At 39.5% G+C, this 21698-nt stretch overlaps 1 protein-coding gene across 7 annotated transcripts in view; it reads right to left on the minus strand.

Annotated features, from left to right (window-relative positions):
- Positions 1-21698, minus strand: part of CDC42BPA (CDC42 binding protein kinase alpha) — a 191366-nt gene that overhangs the window by 5035 nt on the left and 164633 nt on the right. For 5 of the 7 annotated variants that reach the window (XM_059834726.1, XM_059834718.1, XM_059834733.1 and 2 more), the window contains 7 exons: positions 20958-21551; positions 18961-19058; positions 17210-17294; positions 15031-15154; positions 13623-13740; positions 2241-2358; positions 1074-1231 (listed from right to left, as the gene is read on the minus strand). In XM_059834726.1, the coding sequence (XP_059690709.1) occupies positions 1074-1231; positions 2241-2358; positions 13623-13740; positions 15031-15154; positions 17210-17294; positions 18961-19058; positions 20958-21551 (1295 nt within the window). Of the gene's footprint in view, positions 1-1073; positions 1232-2240; positions 2359-7356; positions 7543-13622; positions 13741-15030; positions 15155-17209; positions 17295-18960; positions 19059-20957; positions 21552-21698 lie in introns of all 7 variants that reach the window. The other 2 variants (XM_059834694.1, XM_059834688.1) reach the window with 1 other exon arrangement.

Raw genomic sequence — 21698 nt, forward strand, 5'->3', positions numbered from 1 at the left:
ACTGAGGATTTTTTTTTGCTCTGAATTTCCTGGTCCGGGGAGACTTAAGAGTAAGCAGTCAGATCACTCTGCTTTCAGCAGGCGTAACTGACGCTGACATAAGGACCTGTGGGATTCTTGCAGTCTGCATGTTGCTGAGGGCCTCTTGGTCAGCAGAGTGTGCAACTTCAGGTTGCTTGTGAAGCTACAATGGCTCCTGCCTTTTCACAGATTACGATCCGAGGGGCTCCCGTACTAAACTGAGAAATCTTTGTGGTATGGACTTCATCACAGCTACCTCTTCTACGTCACTCCCAGGATACTAATTCAAAGCATCCTATCAAGTTACTCTAGTTGGATCTTACAGAGTACAGTAGAATGCAACTACATCTGAGCTTGAGTTTGGGTTGACGGTTGCCTTCCAGCTTCAACTGGAAGGATATACTCAGTAACATGAAAAGCCTGTGTGATCTCTAAGTTTCTCACTCCTTGGTAAGAAAATGGTCTGGGGAAGTTTTGCTGGCCAACTTCAGACTAAACTCTCCCATGTAAAACATTCTTGGTTGGTGGGACTGAGTTTAGCACTGGGCAGGATTGCAGTCCTATCATAATGATAGTCTTGTTCTGCACAGAATATAAATTATTAAATCCAGTTTCTGCTCTAAATGAAATTATTATGTGATAACTCTTAAATTACCTTGTTAACTTCAGGCACTCAATACAAAACGTTTCCTGTGAAACGGTTGCTAAGATAGCTTAACAGTCTTTGCAAATAAAGGGCAGAAGGAATATCACTACTTCAAGCTGTGATAGGTCACTATCAAGCTGTTATTCTACTGAGCCAGTATTTTTGGGAGCCTCACTATCCACATAACTCCAGGTAAGGAGTGCAGAGAACGGTTTCTGCATGTTAAATACCAAGACCAGAGTTGACACAGTTTGACCAAAGTCTTTTGTCAAAAAGCTTTAAATACATGAAATCCAAATCTTCATTGTCAATGACGCCCAAACTTGTAGCCAGACCCATGACAGAATTTAACTTCCTCATCTTTATCAACACACTTAAATTTTCTCCTCTTTCTCCTGTCACTCACCTCTCGCTCATAGTCCCTTGTTGGTGCATCACTGCCTTGGTCCAGGCCACCAGAGGATAAGGAACCATCTGAGGGCGATGCCATAGGCTGACGCTTTGCTCCGTAGCTACCTCCTGAGAATTCCCTCCGCAAAGCACTGCCGTTTTGTGCAGACGATCCTAAAACGTGTGGAGGAATTAAACTGTGTTACAGATGCCCACTCAAGGTAGTAGAAATTTGTTAGCTGTTTCTGTGGTTAGTTCTGCTTTCCTCCAGCTTGCCCCAAGATGCTCAGCTCATCGCTTGCAGGCTGTGTGGGCTTTTATCTTGTCTGCTGCCAGCTGCAGTTTTTCCTAGGGATTCTCAGGTCCCTCCCTTGGCACGTCAGCATTAGCACACTTTACCCAGCATAGACACAGTCACTGTGTTCCCAACAGAGACAGCAGTTGTAGACACTGCTGTGGTGGCAGACGAGTTCCAGTGGCCTCTTTCCCAGGAAGTAGGTGGTTTGTACCAGCAGGTACAGACTACAGCAGACACACACGCTTTCTGCAAGCAGTTGGCAACGTGCAACAAATGCTGGGTGTGCCACAGGAAGGGAAAAAAAACTAGAAAAGTCGGGACACCAGTCTTGCCTCTTATTTTCACATGGTCCACTATTTAGTCACTTGCCTGGTCTCAGCACAGGTCATCGTGCTGACTCTGGCACACAAAGGCAGCATGGCAGCACTAGGAAAGGTGTTTCCAATGCAATGCAATTCTTCCATACCAGCAGCTAGTTTTCTACTGCTTTCTCTCTGCACTAGTGGCAAAAGAGGCATCAAGAGCTCTACATAGTTCAGCAACAAAGTTAATAACCATGGAGCTTGTGAACAACTCGCCACTGATTTAAAACACTTAAGCAGCAGCAAAGTAGTCCCAAGGGTAAGAATGTAATTTTAATTCCAACCTCAGTTTTAAAAAATTGACAGATTACAAATGTGGGACTCCCAAAAGTGCTAGCTGCTTATTCATGTGCTCCTTTGAAAGCAAGATTAAAATACTGTGCTTGCCCTCAATGGGAATACAGTCAGCCATCACTTCTGACAATCCTGTGTAGTGGCAGTATGGATAGAAGCAAACGCAGGTAGCCCTTTCCCTAAACTACTTGTACATAGACCCCAAAGCAACACAGTTCTGTTTGCTTACGTGCTGCTAACCCACTGCTTGCGCTCATCGATCGTCCTGGTTCTGTGCGGGATTTCGTGATTGATGGAATACTGACAGAGCCACTGAATACGGTCCGACTTTCCTGAGGCCGAAGATTCTGTAATGCAGACACACACAACGACATGTTTACTTATTGACTGCTGGTTCAACCTTGGATGTTATGAAGGAAGGCCCCAAAGTACATTAAACCCCCAACCTTACCAGAGCTGAATTATCTGGGCAGCAAGTCAGCAAAATTTGCAAAATAATGTTCTGCAGTTTAGTGCAGAGACTGGAAGCACACACAACGCGATAGTGAAGTGCTGAATTACATGGACATATGCAGACAACTGAAAGGGTATATCTAATAATTCAAGAATCTCCTTGAAAGGATGGTTTGCAAGCCTAATTAAGCCGCTATAGATATATTCAAGTTATATTGCATAATGCATTCTTTCTGAGCGCAAGCTTCCAAGGATCTTATTAAAATTTCTCTCTTTGATGCCATCATTTGTGCCACGCATGTGTAACTTTATACAATAACCATGTTAATCCCTAATGCCTGCAGAGTTATGAACATACAGTGGATCAATCAGCATTTCAATTACTTATGTAATTCCAAAGGTATTAACAGCATTACTCCAGACCTACACCAGTTAAGCCAAAGTGAGAATCAGCCTCCTGTTTTCAGCCTGCTCAAAGAGGATGACCAGAGCACATGCCATTGGTTTTCTACGTATTTTGATTATTGCTCCTGTTTTGCATCCTGAAAGTTCCAGTGTGATTTTCTAAATTGGTAAGTTAGTGGACTGAAGTAGTCCTTTACTGAGGGAAGAGATGAAACACAATTCCTCTACTTGGATATGATAGTTCCTTAAACATAAACTGTCTTTAAAAGAAGGGAAAAGAGTACTTTGAAGTGAGTTCTGGGAGATTTTATTTCTGCTTCTGTTAACTTATAGCTGACCTTAGGGGAAAAGGCTTCTCAGCTTATTTAGCCAATCTCTCTGTATATGAGTTGACTCAATCTCTCTGTATATGAGTTGACTTCTTAGCCCACAGGGACTTTCTAATGCCCATGCCTATCTTAATCTCTTGCTAAATATGAGACTTTATCCTGCTCCTAGCATGTTTTGCACTATTAAGGCATTACCATTGATTAGAATTAGGTTTAGGGAACCTTTACAGATGCAAAATGTGAAAAGAACTGCAGGTAGCTCATTGTTGCTTTATTTCCACTTTACAAAACACCCCCTGGAATAACTGTTAATTTCTTCCTATTTATATTTAATAATTTCCCCATCCTCACTTTGAAATAAAGTAGCCACACATAAAACATCAGTTGCAATTGCAATGCCTTTTTAAGCTGGGATGTTACGGAGATTTCAGACCAGAACAAAGATTCCGCCCCCCAACAAGGGTATTCTCAGAGACCCTCAGATACTACCCATTTCTCTATCTGTATTTTAAAATGGATAATTAAATAGAGGCTTTTTAATGAACCGATTTTATACAGTTCAGACTTTATCAGACAATTGTTACCAACCTGCTGTCAATCCAGTCTTACAATGCTCCTTAGAGTCATTACTATAAACAGACCACTTTGCTCTTACTTCAACCCCTTTGTTTCTCATCCTCCCAATGAGCTAGAAATGGCTGATATTTAACATGCAACAAACAAGAAAGAATTAAAATCTCTCCTCCTGTTCCCAGATCTCTCTCAAACATCAACAAAAGAGAATCAGAGACCTTACCAATGAAAAAGCCTTGTTTAATTCTCCCCTCATCCACTGCTGCACTATTCTCAATGAGGATTTATACCTGAAGGCTTAAAAAAGTCGCTGTAAATAATTTGTGGGATCATACTGCTGTCTCTTGCTTACCTTCTCCTCCTTCTTTTTTTTTTTTTTTTTTAACGTGAACAACCAACCTACTTTGTAGTACAAAATGCTAAATTTCTGCTCCTGTGTCCTTCACCACGCAATGAACAATCCGAGTTACAGGTAAGAGTATGAGCATCCTGGCTGTACATAAACAATGGGGGCTCCCCTGACAATACACAAAGGAACTAATGGGCTAAGGAATAAGTTACTGCTGTGTTTCGAGAAACAAAGGAAAGCCAAGTGCAGCAGCATGCAAACATGTGCACTGTGACTAGTACACTGGAGTTGCAAGGGAGGTCTTTTGTACTTGTATAAACCTACAATGGTTCATTTTGCAAAGAGAACAATTATGTTTAATGATAAGGCAATTAACCTCCTTAACAGTGACTAAGCAGACAACATACAGGCATTAGGGGAAGGAGGAAACGGGTAGGTGCAAGAAAAGGACTAATTTATTTTCATAGTGTGTTCTAATGATGATTATTTTCCATGACCTCAGTTTGCAAAGTCCATGTAATTCCTCATAGAAAGTTTCTCCACAAAGCAAATCTTTCATTGTTCTTTGTTCTAAAAATAAAATAAGCACATGCCAGAGACCCTGGCATTTTGGACCAAAACCCCTGGAAGTGATAAGCACATGATGCAGAAAGGGGATAAGTGGCAGTTATTAGTGGTAGTTATAAAGCAGCAAAATGCAGCAAGTTAAAAAACAAAGGAAAAAAAAAAAAGAAACCTGAGCTTGCTTTACTTAAGGAGAGAGACAAAAACCCCTCATTTAGAGCAACAATTCAAATCCTAGCAGGAAAATTCATCCCCACTCCTGAACCAAATGGGGAAAGGTGAGAGAAGAGAAAAAAAATCAGCAGCAGAGAAACTGCTTGCTAAGCAAAGTTAATCACTGTGAAATAGGGTGAAATACCCAAATTAGTGCAGTGCATCCCATTCCCAGCCAGAGAACGGAGCTGCTGTGGAGTTGTGGGTTACATATGTGCCGTTGCTGCTCCACTCGCAGCTCTGGAGCGTTACCGAGCCCTAGCTCTCGCACCCACACTAACTGCTCCCGCGCTGCCTTCTCAGGCAGTGGGTCGAGAACATACATATAAGGTCTAACTAAACAGTTACAACACCCATAGGAAATTGTTTGCCTATGTTTCTCTGTCCATCATGCTGCTTGTTGTTGGTTTGGGTTTTTTGTTTTTAAGTAGTGTTCTGTTCATTACATTATAAACCTGAGCTTTTAATTCTTCCATGAAATAATACGACAGAATCTAAAAGCCTACATTAATGGGTCATTTTTCAACTCCTACATGGATTCCATGCTGTTTTGGCTCCAATATCCCATCCGTACCTGGGACCATGGTCCCCTCGGAAGGAGTGCTACCCTTCTTACACCAACATCTCCAAACACGAAGGGGGGGATGGACAGACACGAAACCAAAACTCACAGCCTTGCTTTCTATGCAGCTTACAGCGTCTCTACCCTCAAGCCACAAAGATGATCAACGCTTTTCTTCATACAAGACTAAACCTCTAGTGCTCTAAGGAGCTAAACAGGTATAAGATCTCGGCACTCCAGGTTGCCCACCTCAGATTTTTTTCTCCAATTTATGCTAGTAGGCTGCAACATAAGGATGAAGGATGCTCCTAATGCAAAAATTAAGAGTTACTGTCTAAAACACCAGGGGTCATTCCTTTCTGATCCCAGGGAGACTACTCACATGAGAAAGGGAAGGTAGAGGGTGGGTCACAGTCTGGTGATACATCACTGCATATTAAACACAGAAAATTTTATAGTACAGTTGGGTTAAAAAAACCCCAACTTTTAAAACCAGAACTGAAACACAACTTCAGTGACCCTGTAATGACCCTCTAAGAGAGAAATTTCACTTTGGTTTAACATTACATTTCAATAGAGCATTCCTCTTGTGTATTTGCATCTCTCCTCCTACCAGAAAAGCCAGGATGGATGCAGACCTGTCTTCCCAGGACATGTTTTCCAAAGTGCTTCAACTTCATTTTTGAATATTAATGGTTGTGGCAATTTGGACTTCACAACAGTGACACATGGCCATGCACGTGACCATTAGCTGTGCAAATTTGTTTTGGAGCCATACAGAAGAGATTAATTTTCCTCCTGCATTTCTGAATTCTCTCTAGTGTTGTATGCAGATATGTATCCAAAAACCTTCCCGGTGATAGGGATCTAGAACAGCAATCAAAAGGCACTCAAAGCAGTCCGGTGGTGAAGGTTTGCCATGCGTGTCTGAAGGGTGTCCAAAGGCCACAGAAACCAACAGCAGTGTTTCCATTGCAGCAATGGGCATGGCTCAGACCCACACAAACCCTGAGCAACCAACCTCCATCACATACATCTACCTCACAGATTATTCCTCATTCATCTGCGAATCTGTCCCAAGCAGAACGGCAGGCCACAGCACAGTACACAATTACAACGCACAGCATGTACTTGTGTGCCTGTTTTGGTAAGGCTTGTATTTCTATAGGACCTAGCAACTCCCACATAGTCAGACCAGGATGAAAAAAAGAAAAGACCACTTCCATCCCCCCAATTTACATTCCAGCTGGAAGGATATCTGTAGACATCTTTCAGATACAGTACAGTATCTTACTGCAGCCTCTGCTTAAAACTACCAGGATTAAGAGGATCGACATCATCTTTAATTTTTGATCTTGCTTGTACAGGTTCTAACTTCACTTATTTACTTTAACCTAGAAACTGTCTGAGGCACATGTATGCCTCTCTCTTAATGTATGCACCGTACTGTGTAAAAATTCTTGCACTCCACATGATTTCATCATAAATAGTTTGAAAGTTTGGTCCAACACAGACAGATCCAGAACCTTTTCCTAATGCAACCTGATACACAGCATCTTGCCACTGACTGCTGGAGGATGAACACTGTGGAACAGAGAACTTATCATCCAAAATTCCCACATCCTTCCTGGTGATTAAAAATGCTATTCTCATAGCAAAGCATTCAGCCCAGCTATTATACACTTTTGGTTTTTTAAAGCCATGAAGTATCTGTTTCTTGGCATGTCAGAGCTGTGGAAAGACCACAGCTGATAGCAGAAAATAAATCCGCTGGGACAGAGGAAAGCTAAAGGGTGAAAGAAACTGCTTACAAGGGTTTTTCTCCCATGTTAATAGCCAGGCAAAAGGAAAACCACACAGTGTTAGTAGAGTGAACACCTGACTCAGCTGTTCATACCCTCAGAGTCATAAAGTCTGGAGTACCGAGGACAGAGTGTGGAGGCGGGGAAAATGCAGGGTTTATGGAATCGTAAGAGAGGAATTTTTCAGCTGAATTAACAGTCATGTGGTAGATGTGCTCAAAGTTGCTCGGAGAGGAGATCAGACGGGAGTGATGATGAGGGAATTGATAAGGGGAACGCTGCTATCAAAGACAACAGAGAGAGAAAGCAATGAAGGATGGTTGTACAGGTTACATCAGCAACAGCAGTCCGCAAGAGCAGTCAAACACTGAAGGACAGCCAGACAGCAACCCTGCTCGCCCATCAACACACAGGTTCTTACACTGTCACCCCCAGTCCTCTGAGTACCTTCCTTACGTGGTGTCATACGGGCCTGCTGCCCTTGCTGTTGCTAAAACATTAAAAACAAATAAAACTTTTAACTCATTGGGAATCAATTCTAATATTTATTATTATTTGATATTTCAAAGAGCACCACAGCTGTAAAAGGTGCTTTACAGACAGTTGAGAAGCATCAGTTCCCTGCCTTGAGGAGCTTACAATCTAAAATAGACATAACACAAACAAAGGAAGGTGAACACAGGTGAGATGGTGTGGGGAGAAGAAAAGATGAGAATACACAACAGTTAAAGATAGTAAGAGATTTCCTTCTGTTATTCATGCATTTTAGCGATTCCATTAAAATTAAGTATCACCCGTACAACAAACACAGAGTATTTCTAACGGGAGGGAACAGTGTTTCGACAGGATAGGGACACGGGTTTGTGGGAAGGTGAACTGGTTAGTGTCAGACAACTGGGACAATTTTCTCTGCTGTAGACAGACGACACAAGGCCTATGTCCTTCTGCACACTCACGTAATCCTCACAGCACTTTAGTGACGAAGGGAGTTTGCACTGCCATCTCTGCGCTGCAGAAGACTAGGCCCTTCGCAGATAAAGTGCAAAAGTATTGGGGAAGTTCAAATGTTTTTAATAGGTCAACTGAGCAATGGGCTCCCAAAGTGTGACATAAAGAAAGAGAGGGGAGAAACAATCCTGCAAATTTAAACAGAAACACTTTCTAATTAATCTCTACAAGAATGTGCTGACACAAGTGCTCTTGTAATTTAAAGTCATCTAAATCCAGGTTTAATGGAAGAGCATTTCAAGGCTCGGTCTCCCTCCCTGCGCCATCTGTACATGTTCAGCAGGTCAGCCTGCAAGGGGATGGTTTGCCCAATGGCCACCAGCAAATCAGAACACCTTTTCTAATTTCTAACTTCTAATTTTCTCTTCCCCTTGTCCAACTGATTTCATCACCTTAAAACAAACAGATCTGAGTAACATTCGAAATGTTAGGACTTAAAAAAATAAAATATGGTAAAAAGACAGCTTATCCCTCCGCTAAAACTAAGGCACTACTTTTTGTATGTGGAACGTATTAAAGTCTGGAAGAACATTAAGTCACATCCCAATAGATATTATCAAACATTATTGTTACTTTTCATTTCAGCTGGTAAAATCCAACTTTTTTGTTTTGTTTTGTTTTAAAACACACTGTTATTATGAGGCTTTGCATGTTAACCAAAACATCAATTACCACATTACGGCATATAAGACAGAATATACATTAAATTGTTATTAGTAAGTTTAGCAGCATCTAAATATCAGTACAAGAAGCCTGGACCATTCTTGGAATGGTGGCAAGCAGACTTCGCTGAGTTATCTGCTCACAACAGAGAACTGGCAGCACAGCCAGCTACATTCCTAAAAGCCAATAAGGGAGAAAAGGGAGTGTCTAAAATCGCAAGCTAAAAAGCAGAGGGTAGGCCAGCTGCAGACCATGAAAATATTTAGCCAGCATTCATGAAAGCGAGAAAGCCACGATATGGCAACATTTTTAAAATGACCCTCCATGGAAGTTTCTCCATGGACTCCACCATTAAATGCATGCATGGGGTTCCCACTTTCTTTAAACAATACCAAATATGGATAAGTACTCATTTACTCTAAAAGTTTCTCATTTGAAACAAGCAAAGCTTCACACATCATCTAGAATGGAAGTATAATGGCTCATGTATAATGAGGTCAAACTGAAGCATAATGTTCAAATATAATGGCAGTCAAGACTAGCTTTTGTATGTAAAATACTTAGGCATGCAGAATATGAAAGCAAAATCAATCCTGTACATCTGATGTACACAGAGAGGTGGTCTGTGCTGCAGTAAGTGCAGTTCCAGATTTCAGATCTTCACTACAAAGGAGCATCCACGATAAAGTGGCTTCAAGGGACAAGAGGGCAGAAGGGAGGCCAGACTGTACGGCCAGTTAATTGGTGACAGGCTGCTAGGGAAGAAAAACATGTAAAAAAATAAGTTTGGGGATATACTAACAGGAACGATTCTAAATTGTACAAAACAAGACAATGACCCAGATCTAGTATCCACATCAATAAAATACAAATATGTACTGATTACGGCTCTGTTAACAGCAAACAAGAACTTCTGGTTTCTTTTGTGTTGTAGCCCTTGTCAAAGACTTGCTTGTCAAAGCCAGAACCCTGAGTAACTGCTCACCATGAAGAAAAGAAAGATGCAAATTTACAATTGTCTGATAACCTCTAATATTTTTCTCTCTTAAATCTGATCTCACTCTGAGCCTTGGGCATGTTCGTTTCTGCCCAAACATAGGGTTATACTGAAGTCAAGGATGTCCATTCATGGAGAGAACAACGTGGGACTAAGCTAACAGACTGCAATTTCCCATAAACGTATCTCGCTGTTCATATCACATACCTGTTGCATACCAAGACCTTGGAAACAATGCACTGAGAAAGCATCTTTCCCCCTTATGTGACTGCATCAGCAAGGGCAATCACATGCAGACAGATACATTGCATATAGGTAGGCATCGGATACAACATCAACTAGCCTAAAAGAGTTTAAAACATTCCATTTATCCGATTTTCATTTTGTACATTTACAATACAAATTAAACTCTCTAAAGCTGGTCTTTTAAAAGATATTGTTAAGAACAGTAGTGGGCAGAGAGCAAGCAGGCTCCCGTTGGCTCTGCATCCACCAGGCCGTTATGCCATGGGTTAAGGCAGCACAAGCATACAGCCCCTCCTGCCCACCGACGTATCACAGCCCAGCCAGATGGATGCTAGATAAAAGCTAGGCTGAGCTGGCTATTTAGTTTGTGACAATCTCATCCAACACAGAGATTAAAATACCTATTCTCTATTAAAACCTATTTATTATTAAGGACCCTTCTGCCTACATAGCACTATACTGACTTCAGTGAAAGCTCACGCTGGATGAACAAATTTGTATCAGCAGATCCAGCCAAATTTGTAATTGCTCCGATAAGTTGGAAAAAACTGCAAAGAAAAAGACCCACTCCATTCTTTCATACACTTTCTGCCTTCCAGTATCTCATAGAAAAAGAAGCTCTATCACCTAAAATAGTTGGATGAAAAGAATTTGAGAAAACTATTAGCCTTGCACTACTTGTTCCCCCTAGTGGTAGCCCTCTTTAAATGCAAAAATGTATTTTATCATCCACTTGCACAGACAGAAAAAGCATTTGCAAAGTAAAATGCTGCAATCTTTCCCACAGTTCTTAAAAAATAAATACTTTCTCTTCTGAAACATACTGATCTATTTAAAAATATAAAGAAGATGTTCCAGCTGCAAAATCACCACACATGCTAAGAAGCACAAAAAAAAAAGCTATTCATCTTTTTGGAACAAAGTATGAATGTAGTGAAATAATTCTATGTCCTTGTAAAGAAACTGCCATACAGATGAACTGTACACAGGGTTGGATGAGTACTCTCTACCTTGTGTATGATTCTCCAGGAAACATCCTCTGTTTCCATCCTCTCTTTTAATTCTAAATTTATCTTTCAAATAAAACATCAGATTCAATACATAACATCATATGCATGCACAACTCCTTTTCTTCTATTTTTGTGCCTGAGAAACAAAGTAGGTAGTTTGGAACAGACTAAATGAAAACTTAGTCCAGCCAAATACCTTACAGGAAGCTGTTGGAAAAGAAAAAGCTGCCTGGACCAAAGTAGCTCTTGACAGAACATTTATTTCCTGATCTCAATTTACACTTTCAAATTCACACACTTTCAAGTCCTGTGATTGATGCAATTCTGTACCCGTTAAGCTAGGAATACAAATACAATATAATATCGCAAGGCGCTGCTGGAAAAATACACGTCAAATTTGCTTTATCTGCAGTGACATCTCCCAGCATTAAGACTGATGCCTACTTGCAAAAAGGAGTTTTTAAATAGTAACTTTAAAAAGAGGCTGCAGCAGCGGAACAAGTGCAGAAATCGATTCTATAGCGTACACATTTTCTAATGTCTTCTTATCACTTAAGTGTGAAAAAGTGACTCATGAATTGCTTTCAAAACATCATATTGATTGGTAAGAAGCAAAGTACCAGTCCTAACTTCAAATATGACCTTTGAGCTAATACAAGGCTTGTGTAATTAGAATGAATTCAAAGCTAAAAGCCATTTAGAGGCGACATAGCTGAAGAAATATTAATCTATGTAAGTCTAGAAAATCCCCTTCTATAGATAAAATCATTCCTCATTTTACACTTGCCAGATCTGGGGCTTGATTAGGAGTCCTTGCAGCTTTTGACTCCCATGAACTTTCAACTACTGATGGTGTGAAACGGGATGTCTTTTGCCCTGCCTTTAGCAGTAGCAGATTATTTCCTCTGCTTGAGAAGAGCCACAAATATTTTAAAGAACCCACCAGAAATGGAAAAGAGAAAAAAGGTTCTGATCTACATCCTGCCCTGAAGCAAATTATCATTCTTTGTTTAACATTAGACACATGTATACTCACATCCAGGTAAGATAAACACTACCTGCCAACTTCCCTTGGATTTGTCATGTGTTTTCTAGAAGCAGCTGCTTCATTATTCATTCATTTATAAACATACACACACAATGTTGGTTTTTGCTCAATTGCACTGAATATATTTGTTATGAGAGGTTTCTCAGAGCGTCTCTAGTACGAGATTTAAAGTAAATCCTTTCCTTTCCTTGCATATTCTCATCTAAGGAAAACACAGGGCCAGAAGGGCTTATGTACAATGTGCAGACTTTACAGTGAAGTGTAACATAAAAGTACCATTTGCTGCAAAAGTGAGGTAAAATGAGTATCTGAAGACCAGAGGTTATACTGCTAAGCTCCTAAACTACTGCAACTGCATGGCACGCTTTATTTTCCAGTCTTACTGTTGTTTCCTTTGGGCTTTTCAGCATTTGAAAATCTCGATTTCAGCATCTACTTCCCGCTTTCTGCACAAACTCCAAGTAATAATGATGATTGTTTTAGACAGCACTTCAGTACTAATGCCTATGTCTTATGGTGGTACTCATAGCATCTGTTTGATAGCCTATCATCTGATCTTTCTTACTGTGCTGATTAGCATCTTCTGAATCACATATGTGTCACCGTGGACAAGTTTCGAAAACAATACAGAACACACAAACAAGATGCTTAAGGTAGCCTGAAGCAAGCAGTATGATACTCTCCTACAAACAAAATATTAATTGGTCTTTAGCTCATCAAAAATTTCAGTAACTTTCAGGTGAGTATTTCTTACATAAGGTTTTGTGGAAATGAACTTGTGTGTGTGCTATTACATGGGGTTTTTTTCCCCCATTTTTCAACTTAAAAACTAACCTTTTATGTAAGAAGTTCTGTTTCATTGAGACTAGTTAATTTGGAGAGAAAATGAAAAATAGCATCTTTGGCATGGAAAGAAATTTGGGCACTACACACTTTTAAACTGCTACAGTTCCACCGTCTGAGGAAAAGAGGTTGTAAAGAGATAGGCTAAGTCGGAGCTAAAGATGGGAAGAGAAGAAAGGAATTGAAGTACAGTTCACAGTGAAAGGAATTTCTCTTTCCATTCCCACAAAGAACACAGACCCAAATCCTCTTAATTTTGTCCCTTCATATGGGTCATAAAAATTATCATCAATACTGAGAGGCCAATCTGCTTTAAAACCCAGGAGGCATTATCCACTCCTCCTGCCCTCAATGCTTAAGTGTCATCATCTTTGTTTAAATTTTATCACATGCAGCAGAGCATGTTCAGCTCCATTTCCCTAGTTACGCTGCTCCTGATACGAAATACATCAACCCTCTAAATATACGTTTAAAATTGTACTTGTCTGTCACTTATTTGCAGCCTCTGCTGCAGTCAGTCACACTCACGTGTACTTTTGTACTTACCATTGGAAGGTCTTTGAGAATCTGTATACCATCTCCTGGACCCATATGTGCTATGTGGTTAAAATTAGTTGGGTTAGAAATTAATTTATTTCTCATTTCCGGATCGCGTAGCATCTCCCTGGAAGAGAAAACACTTTGTTTAGGTATTTCGTTCCAGGTGAGGATGAACACTTATAAAACATGTACAACTTTGATTACCAGCTACTTTAAAATGGAAATTAACTATTTAACCATGTTAACAGTGATAAACCCTTGCTATCAGCACTGGCATGGACAAGCTTTCAGCTTGAAGAGAGGGCAAGGCGTCAGAAGAAAAGAATGCTTTTTGCAGGCTAACAGTCCACACCCAGTAGTTACTAACATTCAAAGAATATACAACCACTATGAGCTGATAAAAACCTCTAAGATGAGTAAAAGCAGAACTCATTTGTGATGTATTACAAAGTGGAGATGAAAATGAAGTACAAAATATGAAAATAGAATTAAAATAGTACTGCAGTACCTTTCTCAGTCTGTGGTCAGAATTAAAAGCTCTTCAAAATGGCAAGGATGCATTTCAGAACTCAGAATAAATAAAATTTTAAAGACCAAACTGCGATCAGCTCAGAAAAGGCAAGGACAAGAACTGGAATTTTATCTCCACCGTACACAGCTGTTACTTTTCTTAGACCCAAAAACAAAGGAAAGCTGGGAGCCAACCATCGGTGGAAGACGTTGGAAGTTAGAAAACAGAAATACTCAGTTCTTGGAGTGTAGCTTAGCACAGTAGCAGGTCATCTTTAGGGAGGGACAGTAAATGGTCAGTAACATCCTCTGTGAACACTGTGAGTAGTGCAGACCTGTTTTTATTGCTATTTAGGAAAGTATTTGTGACCTGTTAAAGACTTCTATTAGAAACACATCCTGACGTTCTGTGTCCTCTGAAGAGGTGAGTTTTCTGAGACTTATAGAATGTTTGTGTAGTTAAATCTATAAATCACAAAAGCAGACGCCTTGGAATACTGCTGAGAGTAGAACTGCCTTCAGAAAGAAAAGCAGAACCAGAGTCTGAAAGTAATTAATCCATATGTACAGTTAGCAATGTAATGTCCTTTTGCAAAGTGTTTATTATAGATCTTTATATGTGCACACCTACGTACCTATATACAGTATGTGGAGACATGCATTCCAAATTACAGCTCTTTCACATAATTAATTTGAACTAATGAATACTTGTGTATCCAGTGCACATCCATATCCAATCTGGTATTAACACAAATTAAACATTGAGGATTAACGCAGTAGTGAAGAGAGAAACATCTGAATGGGCATTCCAGAAAGCAACAAATGAAGTACTACATTGGCATCACTCACTGTCCTTCAGGGCCTACAGGCATGTACAGAAGACAAGTACATGTTGAATACCGACCTCCTCTGCTGCATCCTTTCCTCCTCCGGTACTCTGAATGAATAGCGGCGCTTGTTGTTGATGTTTCGAACCATTTGCTTCCGGCTGTTATCTGATGTCTCAGGAACTACCAGTTCATCGCCCTCTGAAATCAGTATAAATATGATGATCCAGTGCGACAATTTATTAGGTATTCATGGAATTTGAATTCAAAGATGTTTTCTCCCTCTGCTCTTGCTAATGTTGGACACCACCCATTTCCCATCAAACCCGAATAAATGTTCCTTGGTTTCTGGGTTTTCTTGGTCACTATCTACTCTGTTATATATCACAAAATCAACAGAATCATTAAGCTTGGAAAAGACCTATAAGATCATCAAGTCCAACCATCAACCCGACCCCACCATGCCCACTAAACCATGTCCCTCAGTGTCACGTCTACACGTTTTTTTTTTTTAACACCTCCAGTGACGGTGACTCCACCACCTCCCTGGGCAGCCTGTTCCAACACTTGACCACTCTCTCAGTAAAGAAATTTTTCCTATTATCCAGTCTAAACCACCCCTGGCGCAACTTGAGGCCATTTCCTCTCGTTCTATCGCTAGTTACATGGGAGAAAAGACCAACACCCACATCACCACAACCTCCTTTCAGGTTAACTGTAGAGAGCAATGAAGAGTGATATAGCAACAGACTTAACCCTTCTTCACACACAAGCTGCCACAATTGTGTTCTCAAAATACCACTGATTAGTTCTTTCAAACAAAACATCTCGGTGGGCAGGAAAAGATCTCAGTCCTCTATCTCAAACTTTCTTTGGCTTTGCTTTCTTTGAAAATCACTAGAACAGTCTTGTTCTGCCAATTGTCTGGAAACTCAATGCAAGATTCTTTTTCATTCATTCCCTGCTCCAAAGAGACTACTCCTTTTGAAACGTTTGAACACTGATGTATTTTGGTGCAACTGTGGGAAAAGGGAAGATTTTTTCCACATGTGTACGTTTGGCCAAGGCATCGTTAATAAAGACATGAAACGTATACCAGCGATAATCATACAATAGGAGCGTTACTTTGAATAAACGCTGCAACTGCTGTGTCTCATTTTATATAAATATGGAGACTAAAGTTACACTTAATAAGCTTGAACACACCCAACACCTACTGCTCACTGCCAAAACCATTTTTGTATGGAACTGAAATCTCTTCTTTCCTTAAGATCAACTGGAGATTTCATGAAGTGTGGGATCTACTAGGTAAGTAGCTTCAGGAAAAAAAAACTGCAGACTTTTGATGAGATACACCTGGAGGATATCTTAATGTTTGGCAACCTTTTTGAAAGACAGTGAGAAATGTACAGGAGCAAAGTAACACCCTTACTTCTGATCCTATACTCTCCATTTTTTTTCTCTTCTACTCTACTTTTAATGTTCAATCTTTAATAGACTTGAAAATTCTTTATACATACTTCCACCATACTGCTCCTCTCTACCACTGTCATTCCTTTTGTACTAATTTGCTAACAATTTAAATAAACCGTGAAACACTGCCAACAGCAGTATATGTTTCTAGAGTGTTTATTTCCACTATTTTCAGAATAGTTGTTAAAAAAAATGATAGCTTTTGATTGTTAAAACAAAGCACATCCCCTCTCCATCTAAAAGGTTAAACAAAAGGTTAAGGAAATTACTCAGGAGCATGCTTATGAAATGGGCCCTAAAAAGAAAAAAAAAGGTCAGAATAACAAAAATAGAATTCTGAAGCTAAAACTTTGGCACACAATCATATGTGGCCCTAATAACAAGTTATGAATACATAATATTATATTACTTTCTGATCCTTGGGAAAAGTTTGTTTAGGTTAAGTATAATTTTAATTTTAATCTAGTACTGCCAAGATCACTATTGAAGTCTTTAATTGTGCAGGCATTTTTAGATAGTGTTCTGGCAGGTGATCCCAGATTTGGAGGGAGTGTCTAGTCCTTCTATTTTCTACTTCTAGCCTTCATTCAAGTCTTCACTGAATATTCAAAAGGGAAAGAAAAGTTCAGAGTAGCTGCCTAGCAGACATCATTGCAATCACAGTGGAATCTGTAAGCTCTGGCTTTCTCCCAGATTAACAAGCACACATACGTTTGAGGACACAGAAAAATGCTCTTTCTAAACAAAAATTTGCATGATGAAAATTGGCTTCTCTTTACTTACCTGCCATTTTGTTTTTGAAATATATTAATCTAACTGTCTCCAGGCCTAAAAGGTTTAGTGATCCTTCTGTATTCAAGGGTCGTACCTGAAACAAGGAAAATCAGTCCTTGTAATTGTAATAATTCACATTGTAATTGTAATAATTCACATTATATAGTGCCGTCTTATTCTGAAAGCTTCAAGGTGCATTATAAACGTTATAAAAGGAGCACTGTTATAAAGCCAACCAGGGAGCAGAACAGTGTAATTGGCCAGAGCAAAGCCTGCTCCACAGAAGAACTGCAGGCTGGAGGGTGCAGTGTCTCCTATTTCCAGTAACACCTGCCTGCTATCAAGAATAACAATCGTTAGTCATTAAAGCCATGAAGCAGGGTTAAAAATAATTTTAGATTTTCAACTTCTGTTTGGAGAATGACTACAGAGGGACTTGCCTAAAATTCCACTGAAAGATATCGCCTTAACACCATTCCTCCCAGCATTTAAATGAATAGTTCTGTTAGAAGTCTACTTCATATTTCAATTTTGTCTATTAGATGCACAAAGCAATAAGCTGTGCTTTTATTTTGTGTTAGTATCATGTCACAATTATGCTTTGCAACTTGATTTAAGAGTATATATAGAGATTGCCAAAACCTACTGGCATTTGTGATTTCCAACTTCAAAATGAAAGAAGCATTCCACTCTCCGAGTCTGCAAATTGTGTTAGAAACAAAGTTCTTCATAATAAATTGCCATTTTTGAGTCTCCTAGATGTAGCAGTTCTTGTTTGTTGAAAGTAGCTTCATTCATTAAATGAGCAGTCTTGAGCCAAATACTAATCAAAGTACTAAATCATATTCTGCTGTATAGGAAAAAAAATGCTCCAACTGCTTAATAACTCAAAGTCTGGACATCAGAAAGAGTAGAGGAAATTTCCTCTAAAAGGCCAGATTCTTCTTCTCTCCTTAAGCTGGTTAATAGCTGAGCACCTTGGTCTTTGCATTATTTATCGTTACAGCATTGCTGTAATATCCTGGTCTGCATCTGACATGTGGGAAACTGATATGCAGTGACTGAACGACTAACACGAGAACATCAGGGCAACTGTTTGTAGTTCTGTGTCATTGGAATGCCAGTAAAGGAATTACGTTGACACTAGTACAAAGCAGAAGTCAGTCTAAACTATGGGAAAAAACCACACTTTTCTTTTTTCTTTCCAAATACAGCTGAACAAACACCTCCTAAATACCAAGGAAGTGTCAGTTTTCAAAAACGTCTTCCTTTTGATAAGTGATCCAAACCTGCATCATCCTGGTTTTTGTATTTGTACTGGCTGAACCAAAATGTTCTAACCCTATCTGTCTACAATGTTCTCAAGCAGCAGAAGATAGATTTTTGAAGGCCTGTTTAATTATCTTAACATCCACCATCTTCTGGCAATAACACAGATGCAATCAGTCCCAATGAAGCCATATGCAATTAATACTAAGAAACTGCTCTCTATAATAATATCAGAAAGTCTAACATACTCATATGCTCCAGACTGATCATTCACTTAAAACAGTGAAACCACATGCAAAACACATTTCATATCTTGTATTTCAAACAAAAAGCACTAGTTCCTTTGCAGTACCTCTTCTTTTAGTTCAATTATGTTTAAACAAGCAATTCTAATGATGGCTTCTGATGTGCTTAAAAAACCCGGTATGACTGTAGCAAAGCAATGTTGAGTCTAGACATATTCTTTAGCCGATATTGAAACAGCAAGTTACCTTTTTGAGAGGAATAGTCTGAATCCACTCCATGGAGTTCACGTCGAAGATATCAATTGCATTTTCACTGTACACAGAGAGGTATGGTGCATTGTAACCTGAGAGAGAATGATTAAATATAGTATCATGTGCTTTTAGACAAGGCTCAAAATACACAATTTCTTATGGTTTAACCATATTTATTAAAAAAACAAACCCAACCCATGCCACAATCCAACAACAATCTTTGCAAAATGTGTTTTTACTCAAAAGTGACCAAGAAATTTATTCTGCAGGTAAACCAGCACCTCCAAAAAACTTAAAACCTCCACGGCTTTTTTTTTAACTTTGCAGAACCAAACTACTTTTTGAACTACAAGGGATTACAGTTTACTCTGCCAAACACTGATGTGGTTCAAAGTTTTTTTTCTTCTAAAAGCCCTATTTTTATGAGCTCGCATTTTGTAAATGATGTGGTAGGAAAATATACTGTTGTTATTAAATAACTGTCATTTGAATGAACCGAGCACCATGACACAATCATAAAAATCTTGATGTTTCCTTCTAGCTTTAATTCTCTTTTCTTATTTTCTGGACTGTAAAGAGAATTCCTGTGCTACTTATTTGGCACATTTCCCCAGGATGAAATTTCTTCCATTGGGACCACTTTTAAAGGAGAATTCAGTATTTCCATGTCGGCAACAAGACTGCCATGGTCTGCCAAGACTAACAAGAGCATCCAATTTGTGTTTAAATTTAACAGGTTTTGCTATAAAATATACCTCCATTCTGCATTGGAATAACATCAAGTCACTTCATTTAAGGCAATCAAAAATCTTTTACAAATATCAATGACCAGTATAGATGAACTACATGTGAAAATACCTGTTTTTCAATCTATCACAAAATCTTTTATTTTGATTCATTCATTCTCTGAGTCCATTGTAATAATCACACTCTTGATTGAAAACTAGAAGCAACATGCAGCCTGTAAAAGTTGCTCCTTCCGCATTCAGAAGGGGCTTCACTCAAACAAGGTGAAACATTCCTCTCCTCTGCAATGTGACTGTACTGCTGTCACAGTGAGGAAAGCAGGAAGACTATTTTAAAGAATCAACATAAGACTGGGCTCATTCACAGATACTCTGAGGACAAATTTGGCTAATCTTTATCTGCATTCAGAAAGACATTAAAATGAAGAAGATAGGCATTGCAGATTTTCTTTTTCCTCCAACTGTCACAAAGATAAAGCCTCAGCTTTGAAAAAACATGCAATAAAAGTTTAACGGTTCTTGCTGGAAACAGAAATCTGGAAAAATCACATTTTTTTTCCCTTAAGGTTATGAAATATATTTTCTGTGTTGCCTGCCATACATTGTATTTTGGAAGGAAAGAGGGAGACAGAGGGGGAAAAACTTAAAAACTGATTTTTAAAAAAAGCAAAGAGAGGAGATGAATGAGAAGAGTGTCAACAGAAACTGCTGAGGAAGAGAGAATGAAGGAGTAAGGGAAGAAAAAAACCCCAGTAAATTGGAATAAACACCATTAGAGAAAAGCAAGTCAAATGACCAGATCCTGATGACTCTGAACATCAAGAAAGCCTGAATCACAATGCTGAGCCGAAGTACAATCAAATTTTAAGACTTTAAATAACTACAGTCCAGCATCAGTGGTAGCGAATGCATAAAGATCCCATTAGTTTCTGCAGGATCTGAGGCTTGCGGCTGTTTTAGAGACCAGGCCATCTGTTTAGAAATTGGACATCAGAGTTGGAAATCCTGACCCTTGATTCCTCTTTGTGCTACAGCAGTATAGGTCAGTGACAAGAGTTGTCAAAACTAGCATAAATGAGATCAGGATTAAACCCTCTGACTAGATTAAAAATGCTGACAGAAGCTGAGCATGTTCATTTACCCATCAGGTAATCATCCTCGAACTTCACTTCCTGTGGCTATTAATACAAGCAGTGATCACTTCAATGTATAACAGCAAGTACACAGACACACATGGCAACTTACAGCAAGAAGATGGAGTTGCGGGCCACATCAATTCTTGTTGTCTAGATCTTCGGCCCTGGCAGTCAACGTAAACCCCTACGCTGCTAAAACACAGCAGGTATTCTTTATTTGAGATTTCGACTGCACAGATGGCATCAGTTGGCTGCTGTGAGATAAATGATAGTGTGTGGTCATCTGGATGGAGCAGACTGTACGGGCTGCCTTCTCCATGAAGGGGATATTTTAAGAAACCTGACTGGTAGCCCACACAAAGGCGGTCACTGAAGATTGACATCCACTGGACATTCCCCTGGACTTGGATCTCCTTGATCTTTTTGTGACGTGTCTTACTCTGATTTAGTTCATAACAGAGGACCTGCCTTTTCATAGCTACACACAGGCAGGTAAGAGCTCCGTGGCGCACATGTCCAGAAACTATTGACTGACAGCCTTTTGTCTCTGCCAGTTTATAAAACTCAGTCTCCCGTCCATCCAGGGCAGCCATAGGGAAAAGCCGGACATGACGGTTTCGTCCTGAGATTACTGCAATGAGCTGTTCATTTGGGATAAGCTCAATCTGATGAACCTTCTTATTGTCACCAACACGGATAATCTCTAAAAAAAACCAAAACATAAAACAAAAACCCCCAAATCCAAGTAAATAATGTTGAAGTGTGAATTGATTATAACATACATATTTGTAAAGATAAACTATGTAGGAAACCCAAGAAATCCCCTTTACTGCTTCCCTGCAATATTAAA

This window comes from Gavia stellata, chromosome 2 (assembly GCF_030936135.1).
Source record: "Gavia stellata isolate bGavSte3 chromosome 2, bGavSte3.hap2, whole genome shotgun sequence".
Lineage (NCBI taxonomy): Eukaryota > Metazoa > Chordata > Aves > Gaviiformes > Gaviidae > Gavia > Gavia stellata.